The 19,371-nt window shown below is 43.1% G+C and overlaps 2 protein-coding genes across 3 annotated transcripts; both read left to right on the forward strand.

The window, feature by feature from the left end:
• mettl9 (methyltransferase 9, His-X-His N1-histidine) lies at window positions 1-4,208 on the forward strand. 2 transcript variants are annotated; one of them, XM_059531668.1, is made up of 6 exons: window positions 1-159; window positions 285-449; window positions 1,179-1,369; window positions 1,461-1,670; window positions 2,370-2,554; window positions 3,486-4,208. In XM_059531668.1, exons 2-6 carry the CDS (start codon window positions 285-287, stop codon window positions 3,692-3,694), a joined length of 960 nt encoding a protein of 319 aa, XP_059387651.1. In that variant the 5' UTR covers window positions 1-159; the 3' UTR covers window positions 3,695-4,208. The 2 variants fall into 2 exon arrangements, with proteins under 2 accessions (XP_059387651.1, XP_059387650.1); XM_059531667.1 differs by lacking the exon at window positions 1-159 and having other exon boundaries at window positions 270-449.
• A 2,067-nt stretch (window positions 4,209-6,275) lies between these two features.
• Window positions 6,276-10,321, forward strand: kdelr2b (KDEL endoplasmic reticulum protein retention receptor 2b). The gene is made up of 5 exons (XM_059531669.1): window positions 6,276-6,526; window positions 7,198-7,298; window positions 7,887-8,045; window positions 9,182-9,434; window positions 9,853-10,321. Exons 1-5 carry the CDS (start codon window positions 6,436-6,438, stop codon window positions 9,885-9,887), a joined length of 639 nt encoding a protein of 212 aa, XP_059387652.1. The 5' UTR covers window positions 6,276-6,435; the 3' UTR covers window positions 9,888-10,321.
• Window positions 10,322-19,371: the final 9,050 nt, after the last annotated feature.

The raw sequence follows: 19,371 nt of genomic DNA on the forward strand, positions 1-19,371 counted from the left end.
TCACGTGCTCTGTCGGTGTCGGGCTCTTTTAACTGTAACACAGTCAGGAAGTGAACTTTTCTCGAAGGGGCTCGGTTGATTTGTGCCATATGTGTTGTGTTTGCCGTTCAGATTATGCATAAGAAAGATGTGTGCGTGTAAACAGCACCACACCTTCAGGTTAGTGCGTTAGTTTGTTTGTAATCTTGTTGTTATTAGGGTCGGGGATTATATTTGTTGAGTAGAAGTGCTCGCTGAAGTCCCACTCTCTTGTCTGTCTGTCTGTCGATATGTGTCATCCGCAGATGAGGACGCTGATCTTCGTCGCTTGGCTGCTGTTTTACGTGTCTTTTCTACTGGGAATGAGAAAGATGTGGACTGGGAAGTATGTTCGCAGTCCTCTGGCTCGAGCTCTGTTCATGAACATGGAGACTGACTCACCTGAGTCACCTGGACATGAAGTCCAGCAGGTGAGCGAGAGAGCAAGTTTTTTGAGCTTTTCTAGAGTTCCACACTAGTTAGCACAAGGTGTCTTCTTTTACAATGCTGTGGAACTTGTGGTTAAACTGTTTTCTTTTTTGGCAAACTTGTAATATGTTCAAACATCTGCTATGGTAGCACCATGTAAACACTATGATGAGAATATGTGTGTTTTTTAGTACTTTAGTGTATTACCATAGCTTTCATTAAAATACCATGATAATATCATTCAAAATGATCCACATTTACACTAATGAAAAGTACCATGACATGTTTGAAATGATTGAAATGTGTAAATGTTAAAGATCAAGAACACAGACCACCATAATAGAGTTTTTAAAATTATTATTATTGTTAAAGGTGCTGTGTGTAGAATTGACAACTAGTGGTTGAACTAGGTATTGCAGTCCAAATATTAAAAAAAAAAAAAAAATATATATATATATATATATATATATATATATATATCTTTGAGAGGGTTTTTTCCACCAGGCCCCTCCTCCTCAGACTTGACGTCACCAGCAGTGGGTGGAGTCACACAGACCAAAACAAAGAAAGACATTCCGACACAGAACGCACAATAACTGACTGTAGCATTGTTTTTCAGAACAGTATCATGATGCAAACATGATGTTTTTATGCTTTAGTAGAGTCAGAATCTTACACACAGCACCTTCAGCTTCTGATAGCTGTTGTGTTCGGTGTTGATGTGTTTGCAGTGGTACCACTGCAGTCCGGATCTGCTCGGAGAACAGGTTCGCTCTCGCTTCGTTCAGAGTCATCTGGATGAGGACACACAGGCTTTCCTCCGCCGAAGCATGGAGAAATCCAGCTGGCTCTTCACACAGCTCTACCACTCTCTCTTCTCCACCATCTTGAGCCCCATCGTGTCTCGGACCTCCATCAACGGGTGAGACACCTGACTCTCTCTCTCGCAGGCTTCAGCGCTGCATCTGACGAGCGGCTCCTCACAGACTCCTGTCCTGACTGTCTGTCTGCAGCTTTCTGGGCCGCGGCTCCATGTTTGTGTTCTCGAATGACCAGTTTCAGCGCCTTCTCCGGATCGAGCCAGAATGGAAAGGGCAGAGGATGCTGGATCTGGGAGCCGGTGACGGAGGCGTGACTGAAGTGATGGGACGACACTTTCATGAGGTGTTTGCCACCGAAGTCTCCACGCCGATGAAGTGGCATCTCCAGAGGAAGAATTACAGGTACACACAGCTCCTGCATTAGTAGTAATCAGGGATGCACCCATTGTTCACAACTGAGATTATTCAGCTGAAAATAGCCACAAAAAAAGCTTTTTCGTTGTGTTTGGACGAATAAACAGAAAGACCGATAATCTGGATATTAAGGCATGTGAGAATGCGTTATGTGCGACAAACATCTTTCAAAAATCGTAATGAGAATCTTTCATAAATCTGCTGTTATCAACAAAAGGAAGTCTTCCTGTGGGTTTCTGCCAAAATAAAAGCTCCAGCAATGTTCATAAATGTTAGCATTTTACGATTACAACAGCTCTATTTATTCATATACTATAATATTCACACATGGTGTTCAAATTGGCATCTGTAATATTTTCTAGGAAGCATTTATTTGCACAGTAAAAAAAATACATGCCTGATTTAAAAAAATGTTTACGAACTAATTTTAAGTTAAATTATGCTTTTTATGGATCAATACTGCTAGAATGTTAAAATAAATTCTGTATTTTTAACTGGTTGTTTTGTTTCTCTTTAAAAAGCAAGCCAAAACAGTACAAAACACATTTTGGCTATTTCATGGTGAAAACGTTTGTAAGATACAACAGGGAATTTTTTTTTGGAAGAATTTAAACTTTGGTGCATCCCTAACAGAAATGCTGATACACCGAGGTGATTGTGAGCCTGTGCTTGACTTTGAATCTGCAGCCTGCTGGGGGTGGATGAGTGGCACCGGACAGGTTTCCAGTACGATCTGATCAGCTGTCTGAACCTGCTGGACCGCTGCGACGAGCCTCTGCAGCTGCTGCAGGACATCAGGAGATCACTGGTGCCACACAGCGGACGCCTGGTCTTAGCCGCTGTGCTGCCCTTCCAGCCGTATGTAGAGACCGGTAAGATGAGCATAACTACTGAGCAATGCATGAGTGCTGCTGCTAGCTGCTTCATTATAGATGAGCACACCTGCAGAGCCTACGTCCAGTCAGAGGAAACGCTTACGATTTGATTCGTCAGTGAAATCATGTTTTTATGTTTACTTTTTAATTCTTTTTTTTTTTTTGCATAAATTTTTATTATTAAATATTAATTCATTTATTAACTTATTTACTGTGTTGATGTTTTGTCTTTCTTTTAAGAAACAGGCTATGATTCTTTTTTTCCGACAGAAAGAAAATGATTCTTGGAAGAAAAAAAAAAAAAAAAAGTAGTATTTTGATACAATCTTTGATTATTGCTTAATAATCAAAGCGGTTAACTTCTGCTAAAATATAATTAATATTGGAAAAACTTTTGTGCAGCAGATTTAAGTCCTGTGAACCAACATTCAGAATAAAACTATAAAATGAGAAATTACCTGACAGAGAACACTTTATTTTATTAAGAATGATAAATCATCATTCTAAAAAGAACAAGTACTTATTTAATTCATAATTATGAATAAGTGCTTGTATAAAGAAAAAAAAATTAATGTAATAATTATATTGCTACATTGTATTGAAATTACAAAACTACAACATGTAGTGTATATATATATATATATATATATATATATATATATATATATATATGTATATGTGTGTGTGTGTTTTGGCTTAAATTTAATTACCTTTTTTTAAGTTTGTTAATATTTGCACACCTACGTGTATGCATGGGGTAAGAAAAATATGTAGCAATATTGTAACATATTTTTAAAAATTGTTAAACATTTTTCAATCTATGTGAACCATGTGTTTTCAACATGATTTAAAATTATTTTTTAATTTAGTTTTGCGATGCATTCTTATTTCTGGTTTAATTTGTGACTGCATTGTATTGTATTGTAAGGCGGGGCCTGGGTGCGACCCAAGGAGCACATCAAGGTGCAGGGCAAGACGTGGGAGGAGCAGGTGACTCACCTGAGCACAGACGTGTTCCTGAAGCTGGGCTTCCAGGTGGAGGCCGTCACTCGCCTGCCGTATCTGTGTGAGGGAGACATGTACAAGGACTACTACATGCTGGACGACGCCGTCTTCGTGCTGAAACCTCACGAATGAACGTCTGGCAGACATGAGAGGGCTTCGTTTAAGTTTCCCGTATGTTACGTCTCAGGAAAATGAAATCTTTGAGAAACAAATGATCATATCTTATTGCAATTAAAGAAGAGTAGAGGAATTGTACTAGAAGTGTAGTACAGAGCTGTTTCATGTAGGGATGGGATATTTAAAAAAAATATATATATCTAATGTAAAATATTAGTTTGCTCATTCGACAGGTAGCTATTAAATCTCCTTTGGTGCCTCCCCTCATGTTTTCTGCATTTGTAGTGAATTTCTCATGGGATGTATGAGTTTCAGAAATATCTTAGGACCGATGTAGGAACTTTTTTTTAATGCATAAGTAAAATGATGATGTGCACAACACAAAACGTCTCAAGATACTTGTATGTAGGTAATAGTTAATTACAGGATGTGATGTTCTGTTTGTACACACATTTTTAATGATGTAAATCAAGTATTGTCCTTTATTGAATATGTTTACTGTGCAATAAATCTACATTTGTTCTCTGTATTTGGTTTCAGCTTTGGTTTGTGATGTAATATTGACAGTATACATGATGATGAGATAAGCAGAACCTTTACTATATCTATGTTAATAAGACAAATTAAATGAAAGACTAAAGCTAATTTAAATAAAGCTATTAACAAAGAGAGATTATTCTTCTTTCAATAATGTATTATAAAAACTTTTTTATTTTTTATGCAAAACAAGGCAGTATTTCATGCACTTCTGGTTTGATCCTGGCCACGAATTATAAACTTTATCTCTAGTATACATTCATAAAAACAATGGGGTAAAAGAAATAAAAAATAAACTGTTTATGATGGAAATGAGAAATGACAGAGAAACGCATTTCTGACAAAGCAATTGAGTGACAATTGCACATAATATAGATTTTTTTATAGTCTTTATAAAATGTAGATATAAAAATAAATGCATAAGTACATATTCATTATTTATAATTTATACATATAAATACAATTTGTATTATAAATAATTAATAGATTAATATCAATAATATTAATCATGAATGAATAATTCACTGAAAATGAATTTAAATCATTAATAGGAGTACACTCACATGTATGCAAGGTGTAAAAATTATTAAATTGTAATTTATTTGAAAATATATTTATAGTCAGTAAGGTAATTGTTAATTTAATTTTAAATGAAAACTTCATTTTATATGAATTACACTATATTCCTACATTATCAGTCACACACGAATCCACGTGCACGCACGCACGCACACACACGTATGTATGTATTTTTCGTTTGGTTTAGGTGTGTTTGAATTGAGTTGGAATCTAAACTCCACAGATCCTCAAGAGCAGGATCCAGCAATCTTCCCACACACCCTTCCCAGGCCACAAGTTCACAAAAACTGAAGAAAAAAAACGAGAGGAAAAGAAGTCAATATGACAGGAGAGTCCAGACAGGCGGGGCTTAGTAAAAATACTCTTGTTGTCACGTGTCTTTTGTTACTTTTCTCCGCGTGGATCAGAGCGGACCAATCACAGTCGACTGCGATTACTGCCTAATCATTTATTTTCTACAACGTGTATTATGCTAATTCGCAGTTACCATTTAAATGCTGGAAATCATCTAATATATATAATAATCTTAGTTAGATTTAAGGGGCCTCTGTTTTTTTGTTGTTTTTTTAAGGCACATTTCAGCAACAGAACACATATTATTAGTGTTGATACAGCAAATAGAAAGAAAACAACAACAACAACAACATAGTAAAGAAAAAGCATAATAATAATAAAGAAGGGTCAAAGTGTTATTTTAACAACCAAAACAAGTTCAAAGCATATAAGAGTTTCTGGGCGTTTCTGTCCATCATGTAATAAAGAGACTTCACAAATATATATCTTTATTTTATTCTTCAATCCGCTAAAGTGGGGTTTAACCTGAAAACTGTACAGCTATGAATAAAGTGTTTGGACAAAATAATAAAGTCAGCAACACTTTAATTGAGAGCACAGTCAAAGGGTGTGTTATGTTGGGAATAAAGACACTTTTGAAATTCAATCCAAAAATTCTGTACAAGTTCACACCGGACAAACATATTTGACCCTGGACCACAAATTGACTTTGAGATTTATACCTCACTGATGTGTGGTTTGTTACGACAATATCAGGCTGAGATACAACTATTTAAAAATCTGGAATCTGAGGGTGCAAAAAAAAAAAAATCACAATATTGAGAAAATTGCCTTTAATATGCCCTTAAATTTGATATATTTACAGGAGGAAATCGACAAAATATCTTCATGGAACATGATCTTTACGTAGTATTCTAATGATTTTTGGCATTAAAGAAAATTTGATAATTTTGACCCATACAATGTAGGGCTATTGTTAGCTACTGCTTCAAATATAGCTGCGCTTCTTTTGTGCCCAGGGTCACAGATGCTCATCAGGAGTTTTAGCTGTATCCCTTCAAGTCATAAGCGGTTGAGCCTCCGTGCGCCCCTAGAGGAAAACATAGTGTGTGCAATCAATATATGAATTATCCAGCGATATTCTCCTCCCAATGACAAACTCCGAGCATCATCATCATCATCATCCTGCGGCTCAGCCAACCCGCTGTCAGGCGCCACGTCGCGCTGCTCTCGCCATCTTTCAGTCGGGAACGCCGTGTTTGTCGCGCGCTGCAGGGGAACTCGATCCGCGCTCGAGCCGATTCCCGCATTCATTTCTACAAAGCCCTCATCAGACCCAAAGAAACATGAACGTGTTCAGACTGACAGGGGACCTCTCCCATTTAGCAGCCATCATCATACTCCTGCTGAAGATATGGAAAAGCAGGTCGTGTGCAGGTGAGAAACGCAGGGATTTCAGCAGAGAACGCGCACTGGGCACTTTTTAGGGCTGTCTTATTTTTTTTTTTTTGTTTTTGAGTGTGCGAACTTCACATTTGGTCAAAGTCCGTTGGTGTGATTTGTTTATGTGGCAGCTGATCCACTCGTTTGTGATGTAAACTCAAGCACTAGGCCTCGTTTGAGTGAATTAAACAAGTGTTGGTGTATAATATAATGTTTTAATGCACCTATGCTCTTGAATTCCTCCAGTGAAGTGATGTTTCGCTTTACTTGCATTGAGTTGCATGGCGTATAAATCAAAAGCAACAGTGATTTGTACCAGCTGAATGTTGTAAACCCTGTTTAACTTTGGAGTTTTGCTCCATTTAGGCTATCAGGCTGTAGATAACTAGTGACTTCATTCATTCATCCTGATTGCATGCTCTGACCTCTGACGTGGCAGCAGGATCTTATTAGTTTGTTATTTATTTTACACTCTCTGGGTGTATTACAATGTTGTTTTGTGATCTTATTGTACAAGAACTCAACACTTCTGCATGCTTTAGTGATGTTGTAACAGCCTTATTAATGTTAATGTCTTACAAAATAAACTGAACGTGTGAAATGGGTTTCAGTTTGCACTAAGGACAATGAATTGTTGAAATGTCATGTTGATGTGTGTTTTTCAGGAATATCTGGGAAGAGTCAGATTCTGTTTGCCTTGGTGTTCACCACTCGCTATCTGGACCTTCTCACGTCCTTCATTTCTTTGTACAACTCCAGCATGAAGGTAAAGCTGAGCCGATTAAAGTTCTAAACATGCACACGTTCATGCATTTTTTTTTTTCACAAACTCAGAAGACCTGTCATATTTGATACATTGAATTTATGTGCTATAAAAAAAAACCTGAATGTGTGAAATCAATTATTTTGTTTGTTTTCTCTAGAATATGAATGTGCATGAAGTTGACCTTGTGTGTTTTTTTTTCTTTTTGTGATTTGTGCTGAAATTATTTTCAGTGCTCAGAACAGAAACAGTAAATGTAATTTGTTTTTAATTAAAAGTAGGTACTATATTTTGTTTCTGTAATACTTATTCTTTAATATTTCATGTTTTGACTATATTAATATCTAAATTATGCATCAGCTATTTTTATATAACTTTAAATATTATATTCTGTTAACACGGTTATTATTATTTTTTAATTTTTTTCCTTTGACAATTTTTGGATATGACTGAGTTGTAGATTGTACCACAAAAAAAAAAGATGCTTTATTTTTAATTTCCATGGTGGTGATTTTTGACTGCAAAGTGCAAAGTTTACAAGTGTTAAAGGGACTTTCTTGTAACACTGTTTTGTTGCATGTTCCCATACAGGTCATCTATATCGCTTGTGCCTATGCCACGGTGTACCTGATATACGTGAAGTTCAAGGCTACGTATGATGGCAACCACGACACATTCAGAGCGGAGTTCCTGGTTGTTCCAGTCGGTGGCCTGGCTTTCCTCGTCAACCACGACTTCTCTCCTTTGGAGGTGAGAGAGCAAATCCATTCCTGCATTCATTCAATCCCAAGTTTGTAGGGCTGCCCCGTAATAGTCGACCAATGGTTAGTTAACCAGAAGAGGCTTGGTTGACCAAAATTTTGTTAGTCGCAGAAAAAAATCTAAATATAAACATCCAGAGGAAGTGGTGAAGTCAGGCAGTAGTAGCTGCAACTTTACATGGCCGCTCAGTCTAATGTTAACCTAGTGAAATGTGTGCTATTGAAGCTGTGGAAGCTGAAAAATGGTGCACTCGCTGCGTGACAGATGGAGACCGTCACTTGCTCTTAAAATACTGTCATTTTTGCTCATACAGATAAGAGTAATTTGTAAAGACTTTACGTTTATCTGTGTGAACTCACAATAACAATAAAACATTGTGCTTTTGTAAAATAATGAATGCAAACAGGATTCACTCTCTGCCATCTTGGTCTCTTTGAACCTCTGTGAAGACACGCATTTATCTGTGTGAACTTATATTAACAACAAATTGTGCTTTTGTAAAATAATGAACGCAAATAGGATGCACTTTCTGCCATCTCTGTGAACCTATGTGAAGACACGTTTATCCGTGTGAACTCATAATAACAACAAAACATTGTGCTTTTGTAAAATAATGAACGCAAATAGGATGCACTTTCTGCCGTCTTGGGCTCTATGAACCTGCGCATGTCACTTCGAAACTCCTTGTATACATGCCTTACAGACATGAAAGATATATCTTTAAACAGTGAAATGTCTTTTCAATTGAACCAAGTCAAATGGAAAACAAACATTCTCAAATTATGTAATGCACATAGGTGTATCCACTACTTCAGAGATGATGGGTCAGTGTCGCTGATCTCTAAAGCCGAAAAAACAAAGTTTATCAATAAATTATTAAAATGTTAATGCATCCTCCTTACTTTTTAATCATAACCATTACTAGCTGTGGCAAGCATTTGCATGCGCTTGAGTGCTTATCAGGCTGTATATAAGCAAATAAAAAGCTCATTATTATGATTTAAATGGTATATTAGCAAAAGTGTGATCAGTTGACTTATGCCAGAAAAATCCTTAGTCTAGGGCAACCCTACTAGTTTGTCTCAACTTTATTCATTTATATTTTCATCATCTCCTCATTGTAGATCATGTGGACGTTCTCCATCTACCTGGAGTCCGTGTCCATCCTCCCACAGCTGTTCATGATCAGCAAGACGGGAGAAGCCGAGACCATCACCACGCACTACCTGTTCTTCCTCGGCCTCTATCGTGCCTTGTATCTCATCAACTGGATCTGGCGCTTCTACTTCGAAGGCTTCTTCGACATGATCGCCATCGTGGCAGGCATCGTTCAGACAATCCTGTACTGTGATTTCTTTTATCTCTATGTAACAAAAGGTGAGTGATTTTAGCCAATATTGTCTTTAAGGATTGCTTTAGAGTAAAAAGGACTGAGAGCTAGTGTCTTAAACTGGAATTGATTGTGAAATCAATTTGACTACTACCAGTTTAGCAATGATCAAACATCACTGTAATCAGTTATGAAACACCCATCTCAGGCTTGATTGTTGTTAATACCGCACATTTGGCCCATAAGTGCATCATCGTAAACTCTCATCCTGTCTTCTTGCACCAGTATATCATCATTTGTAGTTTAGGGTTTAATTGTTTGGCTGTATTGATTCCAGTGGGCTCCTAACGACATGCTTATCAGGATCCAACCAAATGCTGTGCAAGACTGTTGTGGCTGTCTTGATAAATGGTGTTCTAATCTGATCGTTGGAAGCTACTCAAGTGTCTCTTTTCATTATTTCAGTGTTGAAGGGAAAGAAGCTGAGTCTGCCAGCTTAAGTCTGAAAGAGCGCGGTGCACGGAGCAGCACGGGACGCAGAGGACGAGAAAGATGCCTGAGTTCAAAGAAGAGATCCAGTCGTGTTCACATCAGGTGCACTGGAACAGCTCTGGATTCAAGATTCAGAACCACGGCTTCAACCAAGTCTTCGGATTCCTGTTTTATGCATCTTGTCTTACCCTTTTTTTATTATTCTGTATCAAAGAAAAAGTTTTCTACATGAAATGTGTATTATGATTTGACCGACGGCATCATAAACGAGTTGAACGTTGCCTCAGTGCTAACAGTCAGGGACTGATTCTTCTGATGAATATTGATTTTGTTTGTAAGAGTATTTTCAATCTGATTAAGTGTTCATGTTTTCAAAAAGATTATGGGAGTATTTGTAGCTCCATGGGATAAAATTGAATAAAAAAAAATAAAAAAAGTAAAAGTTTTTGCTCAAATTCTTATTGCAATAATCCTTTGTTAAAAAAGGTCAGTCACAATATGGTGTCCCCCAAACTTCTCTCTTAGTTATGTTCAAATGGTACAATCTCAATTTTTGCAAGATGGAAATTTCTAATTTGTTATTACAGTTTTTTTTCGATTGCTAAACGACAGTTTATCTCAGCGAGGGTTGTGTGTGGTGTTTCTCCTCTCGGTGTGTTCTGAGTGACGGTGTGTGTTATCTCGGCGAGGGTTGTGTGTGTAGTGTTTCTCCTCTCGGTGTGTTCTGAGTGACGGTGTGTGTTATCTCAGCGAGGGTTGTGTGTGTGGTGTTTCTCCTCTCGGTGTGTTCTGAGTGACGGTGTGTGTTATCTCGGCGAGGGTTGTGTGTGGTGTTTCTCCTCTCGGTGTGTTCTGAGTGACGGTGTGTGTTATCTCAGCGAGGGTCGTGTGTGGTGTTTCTCCTCTCGGTGTGTTCTGAGTGAGGGTGTGTGTTATCTCAGCGAGGGTTGTGTGTGGTGTTTCTCCTCTCGGTGTGTTCCGAGTGACGGTGTGTGTTATCTCAGCGAGGGTTGTGTGTGGTGTTTCTCCTCTCGGTGTGTTCCGAGTGACGGTGTGTGTTATCTCAACGAGGGTCGTGTGTGGTGTTTCTCCTCTCGGTGTGTTCCGAGTGACGGTGTGTGTTATCTCAGCGAGGGTTGTGTGTGGTGTTTCTCCTCTCGGTGTGTTCCGAGTGACGGTGTGTGTTATCTCGGCGAGGGTTGTGTGTGGTGTTTCTCCTCTCGGTGTGTTCCGAGTGACGGTGTGTGTTATCTCGGCGAGGGTTGTGTGTGGTGTTTCTCCTCTCGGTGTGTTCTGAGTGACGGTGTGTGTTATCTCGGCGAGGGTTGTGTGTGTAGTGTTTCTCCTCTCGGTGTGTTCCGAGTGACGGTGTGTGTTATCTCAGCGAGGGTTGTGTGTGGTGTTTCTCCTCTCGGTGTGTTCCGAGTGACGGTGTGTGTTATCTCGGCGAGGGTTGTGTGTGGTGTTTCTCCTCTCGGTGTGTTCTGAGTGACGGTGTGTGTTATCTCGGCGAGGGTTGTGTGTGGTGTTTCTCCTCTCGGTGTGTTCTGAGTGACGGTGTGTGTTATCTCGGCGAGGGTTGTGTGTGTAGTGTTTCTCCTCTCGGTGTGTTCTGAGTGACTGTGTGTGTTATCTCGGCGAGGGTTGTGTGTGTAGTGTTTCTCCTCTCGGTGTGTTCTGAGTGACGGTGTGTGTTATCTCGACGAGGGTTGTGTGTGTAGTGTTTCTCCTCTCTGTGTGTTCTGAGTGACGGTGTGTGTTATCTCGGCGAGGGTTGTGTGTGGTGTTTCTCCTCTCTGTGTGTTCTGAGTGACGGTGTGTGTTATCTCAGCGAGGGTCGTGTGTGGTGTTTCTCCTCTCGGTGTGTTCTGAGTGACGGTGTGTGTTATCTCAGCGAGGGTCGTGTGTGGTGTTTCTCCTCTCGGTGTGTTCTGAGTGACGGTGTGTGTTATCTCAGCGAGGGTCGTGTGTGGTGTTTCTCCTCTCGGTGTGTTCCGAGTGACGGTGTGTGTTGTTTCTCCTCTCGGTGTGTTCCGAGTGACGGTGTGTGTTATCTCAGCGAGGGTCGTGTGTGGTGTTTCTCCTCTCGGTGTGTTCTGAGTGACGGTGTGTGTTATCTCAGCGAGGGTCGTGTGTGGTGTTTCTCCTCTCGGTGTGTTCTGAGTGACGGTGTGTGTTATCTCGGCGAGGGTCGTGTGTGGTGTTTCTCCTCTCGGTGTGTTCTGAGTGACGGTGTGTGTTATCTCGGCGAGGGTCGTGTGTGGTGTTTCTCCTCTCGGTGTGTTCCGAGTGAGGGTGTGTGTTATCTCGGCGAGGGTCGTGTGTGGTGTTTTTCCTCTCGGTGTGTTCCGAGTGACGGTGTGTGTTATCTCGGCGAGGGTCGTGTGTGGTGTTTCTCCTCTCTGTGTGTTCCGAGTGACGGTGTGTGTTACCTCAGCGAGGGTCGTGTGTGGTGTTTCTCCTCTCGGTGTGTTCCGAGTGACGGTGTGTGTTATCTCAGCGAGGGTTGTGTGTGGTGTTTCTCCTCTCGGTGTGTTCCGAGTGACGGTGTGTGTTATCTCAGCGAGGGTTGTGTGTGGTGTTTCTCCTCTCGGTGTGTTCCGAGTGACGGTGTGTGTTATCTCAGCGAGGGTTGTGTGTGGTGTTTCTCCTCTCGGTGTGTTCCGAGTGACGGTGTGTGTTATCTCAGCGAGGGTTGTGTGTGGTGTTTCTCCTCTCGGTGTGTTCCGAGTGACGGTGTGTGTTATCTCAGCGAGGGTTGTGTGTGGTGTTTCTCCTCTCGGTGTGTTCCGAGTGACGGTGTGTGTTATCTCAGCGAGGGTTGTGTGTGGTGTTTCTCCTCTCGGTGTGTTCTGAGTGACAGAACACACCTGTGTGTGTTATCTCAGCGAGGGTTGTGTGTGGTGTTTCTCCTCTCGGTGTGTTCCGAGTGACGGTGTGTGTTATCTCAGCGAGGGTTGTGTGTGGTGTTTCTCCTCTCGGTGTGTTCCGAGTGACGGTGTGTGTTATCTCAGCGAGGGTTGTGTGTGGTGTTTCTCCTCTCGGTGTGTTCCGAGTGACGGTGTGTGTTATCTCAGCGAGGGTTGTGTGTGGTGTTTCTCCTCTCGGTGTGTTCCGAGTGACGGTGTGTGTTATCTCAGCGAGGGTTGTGTGTGGTGTTTCTCCTCTCGGTGTGTTCCGAGTGACGGTGTGTGTTATCTCAGCGAGGGTTGTGTGTGGTGTTTCTCCTCTCGGTGTGTTCTGAGTGACGGTGTGTGTTATCTCAGAGAGGGTTGTGTGTGGTGTTTCTCCTCTCGGTGTGTTCCGAGTGACGGTGTGTGTTATCTCGGCGAGGGTTGTGTGTGGTGTCTCTCCTCTCGGTGTGTTCCGAGTGACGGTGTGTGTTATCTCAGCGAGGGTTGTGTGTGTAGTGTTTCTCCTCTCGGTGTGTTCCGAGTGACGGTGTGTGTTATCTCAGCGAGGGTTGTGTGTGGTGTCTCTCCTCTCGGTGTGTTCCGAGTGACGGTGTGTGTTATCTCAGCGAGGGTCGTGTGTGGTGTCTCTCCTCTCGGTGTGTTCTGAGTGACGGTGTGTGTTATCTCAGCGAGGGTCGTGTGTGGTGTCTCTCCTCTCTGTGTGTTCGGAGTGACGGTGTGTGTTATCTCAGCGAGGGTCGTGTGTGGTGTTTCTCCTCTCGGTGTGTTCTGAGTGACGGTGTGTGTTATCTCAGCGAGGGTCGTGTGTGGTGTTTCTCCTCTCTGTGTGTTCCGAGTGACGGTGTGTGTTATCTCAGCGAGGGTTGTGTGTGTAGTGTTTCTCCTCTCGGTGTGTTCCGAGTGAAGGTGTGTGTTATCTCGGCGAGGGTTGTGTGTGGTGTTTCTCCTCTCTGTGTGTTCCGAGTGACGGTGTGTGTTATCTCGGCGAGGGTTGTGTGTGTAGTGTTTCTCCTCTCGGTGTGTTCCGAGTGACGGTGTGTGTTATCTCGGCGAGGGTTGTGTGTGGTGTTTCTCCTCTCTGTGTGTTCCGAGTGACGGTGTGTGTTATCTCGGCGAGGGTTGTGTGTGTAGTGTTTCTCCTCTCGGTGTGTTCTGAGTGACGGTGTGTGTTATCTCGGCGAGGGTTGTGTGTGGTGTTTCTCCTCTCGGTGTGTTCTGAGTGACGGTGTGTGTTATCTCGGCGAGGGTTGTGTGTGGTGTTTCTCCTCTCGGTGTGTTCTGAGTGACGGTGTGTGTTATCTTATCTCGGCGAGGGTTGTGTGTGGTGTTTCTCCTCTCGGTGTGTTCTGAGTGACGGTGTGTGTTATCTCAGCGAGGGTTGTGTGTGGTGTTTCTCCTCTTTGTGTGTTCTGAGTGACGGTGTGTGTTATCTCAGCGAGGGTTGTGTGTGGTGTTTCTCCTCTCGGTGTGTTCTGGGTGATGGTGTGTGTTATCTCAGCGATGGTTGTGTGTGGTGTTTCTCCTCTCGGTGTGTTCCGGGTGACGGTGTGTGTTATCTCAGCGAGGGTTGTGTGTGTAGTGTTTCTCCTCTCGGTGTGTTCTGAGTGACGGTGTGTGTTATCTCAGCGAGGGTTGTGTGTGGTGTTTCTCCTCTCGGTGTGTTCTGGGTGATGGTGTGTGTTATCTCAGCGAGGGTCGTGTGTGGTGTTTCTCCTCTCTGTGTGTTCCGAGTGACGGTGTGTGTGTTATCTCAGCGAGGGTCGTGTGTAGTGTTTCTCCTCTCGGTGTGTTCCGAGTGACAGTGTGTGTTATCTCAGCGAGGGTTGTGTGTGTAGTGTTTATCCTCTCGGTGTGTTCCGAGTGACGGTGTGTGTTATCTCAGCGAGGGTTGTGTGTGTAGTGTTTCTCCTCTCGTTGTGTTCCGAGTGACGGTGTGTGTTATCTCAGCGAGGGTTGTGTGTGGTGTTTCTCCTCTCGGTGTGTTCCGAGTGACTGTGTGTGTTATCTCAGCGAGGGTTGTGTGTAGTGTTTCTCCTCTCTGTGTGTTCCGAGTGACGGTGTGTGTTATCTCAGCGAGGGTCGTGTGTGTAGTGTTTCTCCTCTCTGTGTGTTCCGAGTGACGGTGTGTGTTATCTCAGCGAGGGTCGTGTGTGTAGTGTTTCTCCTCTCTGTGTGTTCCGAGTGACGGTGTGTGTTATCTCAGTGAAGGTCGTGTGTGGTGTTTCTCCTCTCGGTGTGTTCCGAGTGACGGTGTGTGTTATCTCAGCGAGGGTCGTGTGTGTAGTGTTTCTCCTCTCTGTGTGTTCTGAGTGACGGTGTGTGTTATCTCAGTGAAGGTCGTGTGTGGTGTTTCTCCTCTCGGTGTGTTCCGAGTGACGGTGTGTGTTATCTCAGCGAGGGTTGTGTGTATAGTGTTTCTCCTCTCGGTGTGTTCCGAGTGACGGTGTGTGTTATCTCAGCGAGGGTTGTGTGTAGTGTTTCTCCTCTCGGTGTGTTCCGAGTGATGGTGTGTTATCTCGGCGAGGGTTGTGTGTAGTGTTTCTCCTCTCTGTGTGTTCCGAGTGACGGTGTGTGTTATCTCGGCGAGGGTCGTGTGTGGTGTTTCTCCTCTCGGTGTGTTCCGAGTGACGGTGTGTGTTATCTCAGCGAGGGTTGTGTGTGTAGTGTTTCTCCTCTCTGTGTGTTCTGAGTGACGGTGTGTGTTATCTCAGTGAAGGTCGTGTGTGGTGTTTTTCCTCTCGGTGTGTTCTGAGTGACGGTGTGTGTTATCTCAGCAATGGTTGTGTGTGGTGTTTTTCCTCTCGGTGTGTTCTGAGTGACGGTGTGTGTTATCTCAGCAATGGTTGTGTGTGGTGTTTTTCCTCTCGGTGTGTTCTGAGTGACGGTGTGTGTTATCTCAGCGATGGTTGTGTGTGGTGTTTCTCCTCTCGGTGTGTTCCGAGTGACGGTGTGTGTTATCTCAGTGAGGGTTGTGTGTGGTGTTTCTCCTCTCGGTGTGTGTTATCTCAGCGAGGGTTGTGTGTGGTGTTTCTCCTCTCGGTGTGTTCTGAATGACGGTGTGTGTTATCTCAGCGAGGGTCGTGTATGGTGTTTCTCCTCTCGGTGTGTTCCGAGTGACGGTGTGTGTTATCTCGGCGAGTGTCGTGTGTGGTGTTTTTCCTCTCGGTGTGTTCCGAGTGACGGTGTGTGTTATCTCAGCGAGGGTTGTGTGTATAGTGTTTCTCCTCTCTGTGTGTTCTGAGTGACAGTGTGTGTTATCTCAGCGAGGGTTGTGTGTGGTGTTTCTCCTCTCGGTGTGTTCCGAGTGACGGTGTGTGTTATCTCAGCGAGGGTTGTGCGTGTAGTGTTTCTCCTCTCTGTGTGTTCTGAGTGACAGTGTGTTATCTCAGTGAAGGTCGTGTGTGGTGTTTCTCCTCTCGGTGTGTTCTGAGTGACGGTGTGTGTTATCTCGGCGAGTGTCGTGTGTGGTGTTTTTCCTCTCGGTGTGTTCCGAGTGACGGTGTGTGTTATCTCAGCGAGGGTCGTGTGTGGTGTTTCTCCTCTCGGTGTGTTCCGAGTGACGGTGTGTGTTATCTCGGCGAGTGTCGTGTGTGGTGTTTTTCCTCTCGGTGTGTTCCGAGTGACGGTGTGTGTTATCTCAGCGATGGTTGTGTGTGGTGTTTCTCCTCTCGGTGTGTTCCGAGTGACGGTGTGTGTTATCTCAGTGAGGGTTGTGTGTGGTGTTTCTCCTCTCGGTGTGTGTTATCTCAGCGAGGGTTGTGTGTGGTGTTTCTCCTCTCGGTGTGTTCTGAATGACGGTGTGTGTTATCTCAGCGAGGGTCGTGTATGGTGTTTCTCCTCTCGGTGTGTTCCGAGTGACGGTGTGTGTTATCTCGGCGAGTGTCGTGTGTGGTGTTTTTCCTCTCGGTGTGTTCCGAGTGACGGTGTGTGTTATCTCAGCGAGGGTTGTGTGTATAGTGTTTCTCCTCTCTGTGTGTTCTGAGTGACAGTGTGTGTTATCTCAGCGAGGGTTGTGTGTGGTGTTTCTCCTCTCGGTGTGTTCCGAGTGACGGTGTGTGTTATCTCAGCGAGGGTTGTGCGTGTAGTGTTTCTCCTCTCTGTGTGTTCTGAGTGACAGTGTGTTATCTCAGTGAAGGTCGTGTGTGGTGTTTCTCCTCTCGGTGTGTTCTGAGTGACGGTGTGTGTTATCTCAGCGAGGGTCGTGTGTGGTGTTTCTCCTCTCGGTGTGTTCTGAGTGACGGTGTGTGTTATCTCAGCGAGGGTTGTGTGTAGTGTTTCTCCTCTCGGTGTGTTCTGAGTGACGGTGTGTGTTATCTCAGTGAGGGTTGTGTGTGGTGTTTCTCCTCTCGGTGTGTTCCGAGTGACGGTGTGTGTTATCTCAGCGAGGGTTGTGTGTATAGTGTTTCTCCTCTCTGTGTGTTCTGAGTGACGGTGTGTGTTATCTCAGCGAGGGTTGTGTGTGGTGTTTCTCCTCTCGATGTGTTCTGAGTGACGGTGTGTGTTATCTCAGTGAGGGTTGTGTGTGGTGTTTCTCCTCTCGGTGTGTTCTGAGTGACGGTGTGTGTTATCTCGGCGAGTGTCGTGTGTGGTGTTTTTCCTCTCGGTGTGTTCCGAGTGACGGTGTGTGTTATCTCAGCGAGGGTTGTGTGTATAGTGTTTCTCCTCTCTGTGTGTTCTGAGTGACAGTGTGTGTTATCTCAGCGAGGGTTGTGTGTGGTGTTTCTCCTCTCGGTGTGTTCCGAGTGACGGTGTGTGTTATCTCAGCGAGGGTTGTGCGTGTAGTGTTTCTCCTCTCTGTGTGTTCTGAGTGACGGTGTGTGTTATCTCAGTGAAGGTCGTGTGTGGTGTTTCTCCTCTCGGTGTGTTCTGAGTGACGGTGTGTGTTATCTCAGCGAGGGTCGTGTGTGGTGTTTCTCCTCTCGGTGTGTTCTGAGTGACGGTGTGTGTTATCTCAGCGAGGGTTGTGTGTAGTGTTTCTCCTCTCGGTGTGTTCTGAGTGACGGTGTGTGTTATCTCAGTGAGGGTTGTGTGTGGTGTTTCTCCTCTCGGTGTGTGTTATCTTAGCGAGGGTTGTGTGTGGTGTTTCTCCTCTCGGTGTGTTCTGAATGACGGTGTGTGTTATCTCGGCGAGTGTCGTGTGTGGTGTTTTTCCTCTCGGTGTGTTCCGAGTGACGGTGTGTGTTATCTCAGCGAGGGTCGTGTGTGGTGTTTCTCCTCTCGGTGTGTTCCGAGTGACGGTGTGTGTTATCTCGGCGAGTGTCGTGTGTGGTGTTTTTCCTCTCGGTGTGTTCCGAGTGACGGTGTGTGTTATCTCAGCGAGGGTTGTGTGTGGTGTTTCTCCTCTCGGTGTGTTCCGAGTGACGGTGTGTGTTATCTCAGCGAGGGTTGTGTGTGGTGTTTCTCCTCTCGGTGTGTTCCGAGTGACGGTGTGTGTTATCTCAGCGAGGGTTGTGTGTGTAGTGTTTCTCCTCTCTGTGTGTTCTGAGTGACAGTGTGTGTTATCTCAGCGAGGGTTGTGTGTAGTGTTTCTCCTCTCTGTGTGTTCTGAGTGACGGTGTGTGTTATCTCAGTGAGGGTTGTGTGTAGTGTTTGGCTGCTCTGAGCCTGTTTTGAGCCATGTGTCAAGAGTTGTGTTGCTTTGAATGAGTTTTGTAGGTGATGTGAACTGTTTAGCTCAGGTGACTGTTGCTAGTGCAGACTGTAGTTAGAGTTTTGCACATGTAGCTCCAGTTGTGCTCACTGTTGTTTAGCAATCGAAAAAAACTGTAAAACAGCTGAACTGTTGGGAGCTGTGCCCCTGCCTTTATCACTGTAAATGGCTTCATAAAGAACCAAAAAATTAATTGTACAAATGTTCACAGATTTTTATGCTGTTTATTTTTTAGGATTTGTATTTTTTTTTCTGCTGCAGTTTGATTGCTTTAAAGTTTTAATGTTTTTCCCCCCTTTCTTTTTGATTGATGTAAAATATGCTGCAATATGCTGGAATGTGAACTCATGAACCAATATTGATCATGTTCCTAAACCACTTTTTCAGCAGAAAGTAACACTATTGCACATACTATATTAATAGTTATTCATTTTATTTCTGGTCTATTCGATCAGACTTTTAATACATACCTCTTTAATTCCCAATAATTACCACAACCAGGTTTTAGATTTGCTTTTAATCAATTGTTACACAACGTAAAATAAAGATTTTATGGGAAAAGTCACTTGTTTTAAAAATGCAATGCACAAATCATTTTTGGTTACCACATAACTCAAGATGAAGCCATGTTACATCACATCATTAACATAAAAAACAGAAGCTTTTAAATATCAATCCAAAAATATTGTCCTGTGACATTTACATGAAGCATTGTAATCGGTTTTAAAAGTCCAATCCGAATGAAAATGCTCCATATAAACCCCCCAATCGAATATATATATATATATATACACAACCCGAATTCCGGAAAAGTTGGGACGTTTTTTAAATTTTAATAAAATGAAAACTAAAAGACTTTCAAATCACATGAGCCAATATTTTATTCACAATAGAACATAGATAACATAGCAAATGTTTAAACGGAGA

The sequence above is a fragment of the Carassius carassius genome, chromosome 40 (genome assembly GCF_963082965.1).
Source record: "Carassius carassius chromosome 40, fCarCar2.1, whole genome shotgun sequence".
Taxonomy (NCBI): domain Eukaryota; kingdom Metazoa; phylum Chordata; class Actinopteri; order Cypriniformes; family Cyprinidae; genus Carassius; species Carassius carassius.

What these genes read in the sequence shown, in the direction of transcription:
- mettl9 (XM_059531667.1), top strand. Translation starts at nt 270, where the DNA reads ATGTGTCATCCGCAGATGAGGACGCTGATCTTCGTCGCTTGGCTGCTG. An exon ending in CTGGACATGAAGTCCAGCAG is followed by an intron (nt 450 to 1,178) that starts GTGAGCGAGAGA and finishes ATGTGTTTGCAG; the next exon opens with TGGTACCACTGCAGTCCGGA. An exon ending in CTCCAGAGGAAGAATTACAG is followed by an intron (nt 1,671 to 2,369) that starts GTACACACAGCT and finishes TTGAATCTGCAG; the next exon opens with CCTGCTGGGGGTGGATGAGT.
- kdelr2b (XM_059531669.1), top strand. Translation starts at nt 6,436, where the DNA reads ATGAACGTGTTCAGACTGACAGGGGACCTCTCCCATTTAGCAGCCATC. An exon ending in GAAAAGCAGGTCGTGTGCAG is followed by an intron (nt 6,527 to 7,197) that starts GTGAGAAACGCA and finishes TGTGTTTTTCAG; the next exon opens with GAATATCTGGGAAGAGTCAG. An exon ending in ACGACTTCTCTCCTTTGGAG is followed by an intron (nt 8,046 to 9,181) that starts GTGAGAGAGCAA and finishes TCCTCATTGTAG; the next exon opens with ATCATGTGGACGTTCTCCAT.